Source organism: Hippoglossus stenolepis, chromosome 19 (genome assembly GCF_022539355.2).
Source record: "Hippoglossus stenolepis isolate QCI-W04-F060 chromosome 19, HSTE1.2, whole genome shotgun sequence".
Taxonomy (NCBI): Eukaryota; Metazoa; Chordata; class Actinopteri; order Pleuronectiformes; family Pleuronectidae; genus Hippoglossus; species Hippoglossus stenolepis.
The window spans coordinates 4,713,005-4,725,573 of NC_061501.1; the positions used below are offsets into that span (position 1 = coordinate 4,713,005).

Sequence of the window (12,569 nt, forward strand, 5' to 3'; positions counted from 1 at the left end):
TGAGACGCTTTTGACGAGCTATTTTTTTTCAAGCGCAATGTAATTTCAGGTGTAATTTGATTTCCATTGTTGTGAGCTGTGGGAGTCTATTGCTGTGGGAAATGCAAGGTGCATAATTTCAGCTGCTTTTGTCAAAGCTGGTAGTTAAAAGAAGTGGTGTCGCCGTAGGCACTCTTTGTTTTGCTGTGCCTATTTCGCGGCGACGCTTTCAACTCCCCCAGCGTGTATGTGCTCTGACACGCACTTTGAAGAGAGGCACACATCAACAACAGAAATAAACGTCCGCTAACAGGCCATAAGTATCTCCAACAATCCGTGTCACTCTGAGGCCTCGTCCCCTTGGCCCCTGCAGGTCACAGCACTTCCCCTCTTTAAAAGCCTTCAGCCTTGTTAAAAAAAAAGGTTCTCCTTGCGTTCCTGCCGTATTTATTTTCCTCCATGACAACGGCTGATAAATGGTCACACGGCCCACTTCTCCTTATTTGCCCATGGTTGCCTTGCAGAGGAGCGTGAGAGAGCAGTGAGTGGGGAGAAGCCGCTGTTTTCAGATGCAGGGAGGAGTCACAGCTCCTTACTCCCCAGCTGTGAAGCTCCACTGCGCTTTTATCTGGGCACTGCTGCTATTCAGGTGGAAGGGGGAACAGGGGAATTAAGGAAAGTGACCAAGAGGATCCTTTCCCTAAAGCCTCCTCTGTCCACTCTCACTTAGGAACAGGTGGCCCTCTTTGTTCTGCACTATGAACATATGAGAGGAGTTGGTGGGATGCCACATGAGAAAGAAAGAGCCAACTATAGATCTAGAACAGGGTAAATACTCTGCACCCCCCCCCCCCCTTCCCAAGCTCCTGTTAGTCATCTCTGGAGTCCAGGCCTGGTCAGGAATGCCAGGGCGGGCAGGATGTCTATTGTAGAGGGTGCACAGCAGAGAATGTTTGCCTTCCACAGGGGCTGCCCAGCAGGAGAGCGGAGTGGAAGGGACAGAGAAAGGAGACAATTCAAAAAAAGAGAAATGTGCTTTTCGAGCAGACTTTTGATGCATGGCCAGGCAGGAGACTTTTGCTGACTTTCTGCATAATCTCCCCCACAAAAGGGTGTTTGAGAAGACATTCCTCAAATATCTCCACTGCTTAGTATCACTCTGCCATACATCTCCGAAACCCCCCACCGCCCACTGCACGGACTGTCACAGTGGAATTTCTGTGAGGTCCAAAAAATACCATCCAGACAGAGAAGGAGACACTATCTCACTGTGTTTTTAACCCCTCTCGTCTGCTCCTCTGAAACAACACAATGCCGCCTTGACTGACTCGCTGGCTTCAAGAGACTGTGCCAGAGAAGTGCGGGAACTGGTTTTTGGTCTGGTCAGCATATCCGATGCCATCAATGATTCATAATGTTGTCAGGAGTACATCATATCTATAGAACGCAGGTTCACCTCTTCATGTCAGCAGGAGAGAAGAGGGTGGGGAAAACAGCCTGCAGCTCAGGATCAAACACTCTCTAGGTCTTTCTCGAAGGTTAGGTGAGTTCAAAACTCTAGAAGCTCTAACTTTGTCAGACTATAAGAAAATGTTTGTGTAAAAATAAATGGATATATTGCCCTTCAGTCTGCCTCATGTGAAATCTGTCTGTCGCTTGTTCACACTCAAATCCACTGAAACCCCAATTTTTCCTTCAGTTGACAAGAGCTGCCACAGCCAGATGAGCCTGACAGACCTGATCAGATGGTGGAGAGGAAGAGAATGGGTGCATGGGGTGTGAGCGGAGCGAAAGCAGATCTATTTACCTGAGTTTTTCACCTCAGCTCAGATGCTCATTCCACGGATTTTCAGAGCAAATTGACTCCAAATATTTGCTTTGATGCCGGCTACGCTTTTATCTCATTGGCTATGAGAAAGTGGAGAGGGTGGCCCCTGAAACTCTGCTCTGTGAAAGTCTACAGCGGTGCGTGGAAGGTAAACACGTTCTGCATTCAGAATCACAGGGCTCACTTAGTGTCCTTATCTCCGTGATGAAGTGTTTTCCTCCTCCAGCTCTCAGGATACAGGCCTCTGCACTCCCCCAAACAAACCTGTCCAGGGCCGTGCACACGTGCAACAACACGGCCGCGGCCAGACTCCACTCAGAAAAGGTTGTTTTTCTTTTACGAGCACCACCTTGAGTGCTTCTTGTTTGGTTTGCTGATAACAGCCATGTTGGGGAACATGTGGTACATGTGTGTTCCATTTGCCCACTAATTAGATTGCAAGGCAGTGCACTGAAGCATGCATTGTCGCACCCCCACCCCTCCTGCGCCTCCACCCACTCTGCCAGTCCATCAGATAAGGAAGCCATTCTGGTTCTCATCAGTTTCCATTATGTAAGGGAAGATTTGGTGAGTGGAGCTGCGACAGGGAGTCTGATGGCTCCAAAACAAATCATACCCTACTGTCTGCAGATGTATAAGTGACTATTCTCTTGCGTATAATCGAGTTACCAGTGACATGCCTTGTCAGCGGTTATCACAATAACCTATACCCTCATGTTACACGTCCCATAATTTGAAATTAGGGAAGAAAACTAAGTAAAATAGAGAAGGCGCACAAGGTGGAATGTATTGTGAAGTGAAACTCAAGTTCCGTGAAAACCACTCTATTAAAACAATAAAAATGAAAAGGCGCGCCGTGTTAAAAATAGGAAAAAGCTGGAGGTCAGGATGACCCCGTTTTCCGGTGCAATCTCTTGAGTGGCCCACATGAATCGGAAACTTACTTAAGTTTCACAGCCCGGGCCGTTTTGTTAGCTCCTCGAGGCAGGAAGGTCCTCTGGACATTCTATTGTTATTACATAGGCTGCTCCAAATGTAATTAATATGCAAATAGGAAATATGCAAATAGAAGAAAAAAAACGGATGAGTGAGAAGGAGTGATACAAACACATATGCAAACACATAGACTACACAAACTTCATCTGCTAACACATTTATGAACTGTCAACACACAACACGGCTGCTCAATGAAAGAGCAGAGCTAATTGTAAAAGATACATCATTGGATCGCGAAACTCAAAGCCCGCCCTCCTTTCAGCCAGGAAAAAAAGCTGCCTTCCTACAGCCTGCGGGGCTAAATTCTTTTTACTGTGTGTGTTTAGACACAGGAAATTCATTCCCGACTAATTTGATTAGCACAAGCATTGTTACTGCAACCCCCCCACCCCCCCTGTCCCTTCCTCGCTCTCCGTTTCTAACTCGGCATCTCGGCCAGTTTAAGGGTCCCTCTGGTGCTGAAATCGGACCCAAAAGAAGCATGAAGGAGCAGCCTGCCTCGAAAAGACAGCGGCATTCAATCTGCCATAAATCTCTGACAGCAGTGAAGGAAGGTTAAAGTGGGAATGAAATCTGGGATTAAAAAGGGAAAATAACCAAACCCTGCAAACCAATCCAGGAGCCATTCAAGGAGCACAAAAGAAGCGCAAGGTCCAGCTTTTGGGTGGAACGGGGATTCAGTAACAAGATCCAGCAAAGCCCTGTACTCTCCCGAGCCCTGCAGCGTAAACAAACAGCTGAGACGGAGCGGGGCAGAGGCACCGACACACGCACAAAAAACCACACACAATCACAGACACACAGACAGGCAATCAGAGGGAGGCGGTCTGCCCAGGCAAGGCTCACCTCGGGGCACCCACACTGACACAGGCTCATCACATTACTGTCTGTCTCCGGTTTCATCTGCTTAAACTATCTATCTGACAGCAGGTTAGCTGCTTAGCCTTTCGCTAGGTGACAGTTTGTGGCTACAAGTCAAATACGGATCGGTAGTAACTAATAAATCTAACTTAAAAGGGCTAACTTGTCCTCCATTTGAGTTAATACCGAAGTAAAAACAAATCCAAGAGAGGGCAGATAATTGTCCTTCTTTCCAACTCTGACATTAACAGAATGAGAGCTGATTTAAAAAGAGATTTGTTCTTTAATGTCACCAATTCTTGGAATGTCTCACTTGTTTGGAGAATAATGGGATTTTAAGAGGGAAAATGAAAGCGAATGCCTTATTAAGATGGCCATTCTTTTCCGTGCAGCATAAAGAATAGCGACAGTTAATGGCCTCTGGTGGGTTTTTTCGCCACACGCTCTCTCCCCGATGCCTTCTGCATAAGCACGGCACTTCAAATCAATATGCCCCAATGACTTCACTCTACCAGGAGGAGAAGCGAGGACATTCCAAAACCAAATGGTAGGGGTGAGACATTCCTGGCGCCCTAAGTGGTGCCAGAGCCAGATCACATTAACACACTTTCAGAGAGGCTGTGAACACTAGATGGCGCAGTTTCATGTGCAATAGGCATGTGGGGAAAGGGAGGCACGAGAGTCACACACGCACATAAATGCAATAAACCTCGCATGTACATGAGACAAACACACATGTAAACAACCCAGCACACACAAAGAAATCGTATGTTATTGTGTGTTTGGATTATTCTCCTGTTGTGGTTCCCAAAATAAAGTAAGAGTTCAATGATATGTACTTTTAAACAATGTATTTTAGATGGTTGTTCAACTGCTAATACCGTTAGATTGTTTATCCAATTGTTGAGAAACAAAATAAAGTAAGATTAACAATGTTTATAAGAGGCTTCACTCTATCCCTCATTAAACCAACTTCAAAATCAGACGGAGGACCCAGGGATTGAATGAATGAATTAGTGTTAGGGGCCAAAAACCACATCTGCTTTGCATATTCAAGAAGTGGTGGTGCTCTTACTTGCACTCCCGGTCCTCCAGATCGAAATGCGGATTGAAGTTGATGAGGATCCGCTGGTGAGGGCCAGGCGCCGATATCACCCACACGCACCTCTGAGAGGGGGGGTAAGACATGGGGTATCCGGGCGACGTGAGGTAGTTGGCGTTTGAGATTCTGATGTTGCCTCCACATTTATCTGCAGAGCGGAGTGGGGAAAAAAAAAAAGAAACTCTTTAAAAACAGGAGGAGGAGAAAACAACACGTTCACCACAACAATACAAACGGAAATCTTGTTCAGCTTAGTGCTACACACAAACACACAATGACACACACAAACACCCTCATCTAACTATCTAAGAATGTCTCAAAATATCCCAGTGTCGATTCACTTTGTTATTCTCTATTGTCATTATTATATTTAAAATATATATGTTACAATTCATTAACAATAATTTTAATAAAATTAGAATATAACACTGAGCCCATGAAGTAGACACTGGTTTAATTGAGGCACTTACACACAGTAATAAAATGAGAAGTTTTTATCATTGTTTAGAAATTGCTGTAAATTATCAACAGTCCAAATAAAAGGAAAACACTTCAAGGAAACTTTAGTTCTGCTGAAGCCAAAAGTCACAAAGTCCTACGGGCTATTCCTTTAAATCTCTTGAAACAGTGCAAAAGGAACAATCCTTTGTTTTCCAGAGGCCCACTGCTGCCGCTGCTCGCATACATCTTCATTTGCGCTTCTATTCATCATTTCATTATAAAGGTCTCCAGCATCTGCTGCTCCAGCCTGACCTGCTCTGACGGAATCAAGCGAGTAACAAGGAGGGACAGCGCGAGGTTGAAACGAAACTGATGCTGCGAGAATATAGAAGTTGGGGAAGTTCAGAAATTGGCCTGACTTTGTGAACACCAGAGTTTGGAAACTACCGCTGGTCACTACTGCTGAACGAAAACCGATTTGAATTATTAAGAAAACCTTTCTAAAAGGTCTCACAAATAATCTGAAATTAATATTGAGTAAATAAAAGTAAAGTCATTTAAGATTTAAGTGGCATAATAGGAGATAAACAAAGCCTTTACTCTAAACTCCACCAAAGCCTATTCCAAGAAAATTGTATGGAATATTTTAATTATTCAATAAAAAGTCAAACAATGACAAATATAAAAACACACTGTTAAAAGAGAGAGACAATGCAATCTCTAAAAACGCGTTAAGCAAGAAGTCGACAGAACTAACGGAGACTAAGATTTATTTCCCCGTGTTGGTAGACTGGGCAGGTGAGCGACTTGCGGGTTTGCCAGGAGATCAGTGGGGATCAGGCCGAGCTTATCTTTTAAAAAAATATTGGGATTAGTAGCCTTGCAGTGTACATAAAAGATTTACTTAAATACATATCAGATGTCACACTTACCGTTTTTGAAAGCCTTGACCACCAAGAGGATTCCCGTGAACAGGATCAAGACTAATCCACAATGCATCCTTGTTTTTAATCACCCCAAAAATAAAATTACGCATACAAAAAAACTTTTAAAATTAAACTCCTCCAAAAGCGTCTTTTTTTTGTTTTTGGTAAGTATTCTTCTTCTCGTTCTCCGCTTAACTCGTCAGATAAAAGCAGAAAGTGTGTCTTTTAGCGCGGTCGGGAGTGATCTGAGTGCGGGCTCAGGTCGCTGGCATCCTGTCCTTCAGCTCCGGTTTCCTCTCGCCTGTGCCGGCTGCGCTCCCCTCTCCAGTGCCGGCCGTGCCATATCCTCTCCAAAGACACCAAAGCGCACGAAGAAACGATAGAGAAATGACACCGCTCTTGATTTGTGTCCTTAGTCCATCAAACGATGGCCGGGCTGTGGGTAATCCTTGGCTGCGGAGTTGGAGGAAACAGATGCAGAGCAGGTTAGGAATGCTTGCCGCTGCCGTGCGTAACGGACATTCCCGAATCTGGGTTTAACCGATATAAACACGAGTGTTGTGGCTCAGAGACACCGCTTCCCCCAAAAACTGAGACCACTCCACCTCTGTAGAATCAGAGTGGTGGCGCTGGAGGAGGTGTATATGACTTGATAACAAACAGCTCTAACCTATAGTGGGTGGAAGCCGCGCGTCTTTATATGAACGCGGAGCAGCACACTGAGTCACAGAGCGCCAGCAGTCCGTTAAGTGACATGACTCTCTGTCTCCCTCTCTCTCTCTCTCTCTCTCTCTTTTACTCACTCACTCCCTCCCTCCCTCCTCCCCCTATCTTCCCTTACAAAAAGGAGCTGCACATAAATGGCAGATGTAGTAACACAACGTGACTCCCTCTAGGAATATTTCCCCCCCAAATATTGAAGATTTTTGGGATGTTTGGAGAAAATGCGAAGCGATAAAGCATATCAAGTTTTAGGAATTGCAAGTGTGGATTATGACTAATACTGTAGGGGTATTTCCTCTGGATGTCCTCCTCCGCTTCTATCTGGGACTCATCATTATATGTGACAAACTGAAGTAGTGCCTATAAAAAGAAGTTCCTGCGCCTCCCAATCCATCTGTCCCCCATACGAATGATTCCCCAGCTTAGATAGAAACATATCCATAGGCTGTGTATTTTTTAGCACAATTGATTTTACTCAGGATCTAAACAATAGAAAAAGAACAATAATTTAAACAGTTCCTTATTTCTCCGGGTCATTTCCATGTATGCGCCAGTAGCTTCCCCAGATGCGCCGACGGTTAAATCCCTGCTCCACAGCAGTGACACCATTAAAAGTGGCACTTTGTAATTTAGGGAAAATCAATTAAAGCGTAAATTAAAGGAGCGTGGGGGTCTTTGACTTCAGGCTGCCCTTACGGTCATGGTGCACAAAAAGAAAAAGAACCCAGAGAGGAGCCGGCTTGTGTTCAGAAACCTCCATCAGCACATGCAGCCCTGTACAGTAACACTGCTGCACAGACACAGTGCACATGATGGTATGTTCTGAAGAAAATTACTTTTAAGAGCATATACATGCTGTAATTTTCACATTTTAAAACTAAAACATAATGAGGCTTGAAACAATAGTGGGATCATATCAGGTAGATGTGTAACACTGTAGGCTACATGATAAAATGATGAAAATCAATTTATTCTAAGATGGATTTTTTTTCAATCTTACGCATGAGTCAAATAAAAAGAGCTGCATTCACCTGCGCCTTGAGGACTCGCAAACCCGCAGGCATCCAGCCCTCCTCTCTCCACTTCCAACATGCGTGGAGCAGAGTGTGCGACCCGATGGGCTTCCTCCGATTCTGCTGAGCAAATGTCACCACAATCGTCCCCTCAAAACCAAGTCCAAGTTATTCCTCAAACACCCCTTTTCTTGAAATAGCAGTGGAACCACCACAGCGGCCGGTTCCAACCCGGTCCTGCGGGTCCCTACAGCGCACAGACGCACAGCCGCAGCCCGGAGACTCGCGCTCTCCTCTCGGCGTGCAGACCACTCTCCTCCCCGCTGATCTCTCCGGCTCTCCTTGTTTCGCTCGCTCCCATTCAGCGCAGCCACAATAAGTGACACCCCGGTCAGTGTTGAGCAAAGTAGACAGTCCCAAACAAAATGCCAAGGGGAGGGAAACAAGAACAGATACAAAAAAAAGGGAAAAGTCGTCTCAGATCTATTGTAAGTTTCCCCCCCGCGTCCGTGTCTCCGCGCGCCACGGCTCTCGGCTCCTCCGCTGATGCACAAGCAGAGGGTTTGAGTCCCTGCCAGCGCCACACGCCCCTTTACGAGGGATGAGTACGAGGGCGCGCGTGGTTGTGTGCGTGCGTGCGTGCGTGTGTGCTGGTAAGTGGAGGGGGTGTCTCCGCAATCAAGATGCAGATTCCCCCCCCCAGCTGCCTCCACCGGTCTGTCTGCTGGACGAGTCAGAAAGTCACACAGACATGAAATGCGCTATAACCCGATGACGTGTCTGCATCTGCACTGTGCGTGAATCCATCTTTGTACCCTGAGTCACTCGCACACTCTTTCTTATCTGCCCTTATGTGGAAGTGTAGAAATCCGATAGAACACAGACATCCAGCAAACCTGTAACTACATACACGAGTGGCCATGATAGGATAATTAAAGTGATCTCAATAAAACACAATAAGTGCTTGAAGTTCTGCTGAGCATCACTTCAAGTCCCAGCAATGTCATAAGGATACTGTAGAGGGCCTATATGGGCTGATGCACTGGTTTCTGGGAGCCTTTAGGGGCCCACGGGACTCACTGAGTGCACAGTGCTGTCTCCATGAACAAAGAAGCTGCTCTCTCTCTCTCTCTCTGTGTGTCTGTCACCCATCTCAGCCTGCACCAAAAATACACACAGACGCATGAATGACAGCATATGTCTTTCTGTACACGATCAGGGATTCATTGACATTATAGATGTCAGTGAGTGGATCCACACAAGTAAGTAAACCATGGAAACGATGAATAAAATAAAGTCCCTGATTAAAGCAGTGATAAGAATCAAATACAAACTTTTGGAGGACAAATTGACTCTTGGGGTGACACCGTGGACTATATGGATATAAAAGGGTGACACAGAAGGATTCCAGAGGTCTAAAAAAGAGGAGGAACTATGTTAGTGCAGGAGTCTCCACAGTTTCAAAGATGAATGACCCTCTCAATTAGTGCATTCATTTGACACCCCTTATTTCAGAGAAGGCCTTGAGAGATCTCTGATATAACTCATTATGAAAGTGGATGTTTTTTAGAGTTCACAGTAGAGACAGTGAAACTTCTATTGAAAACACCCATTCATATTTTTTTTTGCCATTGTGCAACTCCCCTGTGAGAGGAACTGAAACAGGATTCGTCATTTAGCTGAAAGTTCCCCAATCCTTTTTTCTCCAACCTCTGTCACCAGGCCTTGAGGATTCAGCCTAGAACACAGACTTCTCTGCTGCTGTAGCACAATCGACTGTAATAACTGGAGGCTTCCAGCTGCAGGTCTCTGTGGTTAGGAGCCTTCTGCCCTGTAGGGGGCATCAGAGCTGGTGAGCAGCACATAGGAGAAGGCTCCCTTCAAGACTTCAAGAAAAAAGCCTTTGCATGTGGGTAAAGTTTTGACAGGGTCTGTTTAACCCCCCAAACCATGAACTTTTCACAAACATAACATGGTAGTTTTGTTGCTTTAACTAAACCAAACTGTTGAAAGCTGTTTTTCCTCAACTTTTTTCTGGCAGAAAGCCCTGAAGAACAAACTTCTCCCAACACTGAGAGAACCACCCGTTTCTCCTCAGGCTCACCTCACTCTTTGCCTTTGAGATTCCACAGCTGGTTTTACAAACAAGTGCACTGATGAAAGGTTTCTGTGGATATAATCATTATATAAATCTTTTTTTTAGCCAGTCTTCCCATGCATCAGCCTTAACACTTCTCGTCTTCTTTTCGGTGTAATAATAATTCTAACGGTGTGTTACATGTTATCATCTCCCTGTTCTAAAACGTAGCAAATCACTGAGTTGCCCTCTTGCAAGCAGCTCTTCAATTCAGGGGGATGACATGTTTTATGCACATCATGTATTGAGATGTCTCTTTGAAAAGTTTTTGTGGTACAATAGAGCAAGATAAGCCTACAATCCCGGCACATTATTATTTTTCATTCCTAGAGAGAGGGAGACCGAGGATCGAGTGGCTTTATTCCCATCCCAGCCCTGACAATTCTCTGCCTCGCTGATAACGCAAATGTTAAAATGGTGGCGGGCATCTCTATCAAAGGCAGCACTAACTAGCCTTTCGTGTCTTCAGGATAACACAGGAACAATGGCTTAGAGTCATTTCACAAGGGTGCCTGCCTGTGCCATATCTAAAATGAGGGGGGGATTGTAGGGGAACAATAAAAGAGCCATTTAAAGGATTTGCTTCTTCATATTTATCCGCACTAATCTTTAGTAAAGCCCCGATGAATAATTAGCTCTGGTACAAAAGCAGACATTTTATGGCTCCTGTGAGCAGCGGACTTGATTTCATTAGCCTGCCCTTTATTCACCAAAGTGAGTGAGTCAGAGTGAAATGTTCAGGTTCAAACCGTTTGGCAAAAAGTCAGAGTGAGCATTGTGCCTGCGTCTCTGCTTGAAGGTCAGTTTCTGGAGTTAGTGGTCGAGAATTCAGACATGATTTAACACTTGTTTGTGCTAATTTGGATTGGACGTTACTGACAGGTGACAAATTGAAGAAAGACACAGGATAAATGATGTTTCCATTCAGAGCATGAAGGCCCTTCCTGAACAGTTCATGAGTGAATTGTACATTATGGGCTCCAGAATCCAAAGAATGTCCACAGGAAAAAGAAAATCTCCACCACTGACGATAAAGCACTGAATGGGGGAATATATTCCGAAAAGTGGTTTCCATCTCTCCAGTGCAATTCAAGAGATTGTCGAATCTAGATGCCAAGGAGCACTGGAAACGTTTTTGGAGGCTCTTGATAGCCCAACACCTTACAAAAGCAAACCTACCACTCAAAAGAAAAGTGGGCAATTCTACGGTAATTCAACGACCCCTGATTACACCAATATTTCTCTTATCCAGAGTCAATATCTTAAAAACAAACAAGTTTCTAAATATTCTCAGCTAAGGCGGAAAGGTGTCAATGATATGGTTGATAGTTGTGTAAATGTTAATTGCGGGTCTATAACAGGAGGCAAGCTCTGGTCTACATGAAAGCGTTGCCTGTCCTTAAAACTCCCTTTGTTCTATCAGTAAGATTTAATGTGACATTTAGAAGTTTCTGAAAAATCCCTTGTTTAGTTCAGTTGAATTGAACACTGCATCCTTGTTCCTCTCGGTGAAATTGGTTTGGGTAGATGTGAGCACGTCATACTCTGGTGTGGACTAAAACAAGTGCACAGAAACCCTTAGATGGCCGCTCACAGAATAATTCTGATGCAAAACAAATCAGCAGAACAGTTATTAACAGGTAACGGAAGAATAAAATCAAATCTGGACTACAATGACATACAGTATGGTCTTTGTATTTGGGCAGATATCTTCTTCAGGACCTTCTTCTTGTGTAAACTTTCTCACTTCAGCCCTGAATAAGAAGGGAACACACAACACGTTCCTAAACCCCTCCACTGAGTTTCACCAGAGCTAACAAAACGCCCCAAAGCTATATTACGTCCCATCAAAACTATTCGGATCATACATTACCCCAAACAGTTCGCTACTGTGGAGAATCAAACCGACGAGCAACTTCTGAGGAATAAGCCGAGCCACCCATTCAGAGATTTGGTCCATTTTCCGTTTGCAGCTGCACAGCAAAGGCCTGATATTTTCGGGCCCGCTGCCTCAAATGACGGGGTGCAGGATGCCAGTCCTGATGTCAAATCAACCAACATATGTCTGATTTTGGTCAGACTCTGGGTTTTGCCTGCTGCTGTCATATAGACCATTTAAGCTTTTGGATTTGTGCGCTACAAAACCCCAACCTTTGATATGCACTATCCAAATCCATCTTGGCAGTAATTCTTCTGTAAAAACAGCAAGTTTCAGACTGTCAGAGAGTGCATCAGGGACGTCACCGCGGATATTTAAGTTCAGTATGAGGTGGCAAATAACTTTAACCCTTACCGTCCCATTCCACTGCATTACAAAGTGGATTAGAGGTGCAGACCATGAACATTTTAAAAGACTGTGTCCCCTTTTGTCACGCTATGTTCCACTGTCTCCTCCATGACAACCACAAAAGAGGTTATTTTGCACGTGAACAGGGCGACAGAGCTCTCACTGTGTAGAAGCTGCCGTACTGTACCTCTTTGACAATTTTCGGCGGCTGTGTATAATTACTAGCCCCAGAATTATTTTTCACTCACTCTTGAGCAGGCTTGCTGGCACAAAGGA

The 12,569-nt window shown here is 44.8% G+C and overlaps 1 protein-coding gene across 2 annotated transcripts in view; it reads right to left on the reverse strand.

Moving 5' to 3' along the window:
- Positions 1-8,536, reverse strand: part of nrp1a (neuropilin 1a) — a 60,164-nt gene extending 51,628 nt beyond the window's left edge. For both annotated transcript variants that reach the window (XM_035142760.2, XM_035142759.2), the window contains exons 1-3: positions 7,888-8,536; positions 6,140-6,586; positions 4,740-4,914 (exon numbers count right to left, since the gene is read on the reverse strand). In XM_035142760.2, the coding sequence (XP_034998651.1) occupies positions 4,740-4,914; positions 6,140-6,206 (242 nt within the window). In that variant the 5' untranslated portion in view covers positions 6,207-6,586; positions 7,888-8,536. The remainder of the gene's footprint in view (positions 1-4,739; positions 4,915-6,139; positions 6,587-7,887) is intronic.
- Positions 8,537-12,569: the final 4,033 nt, after the last annotated feature.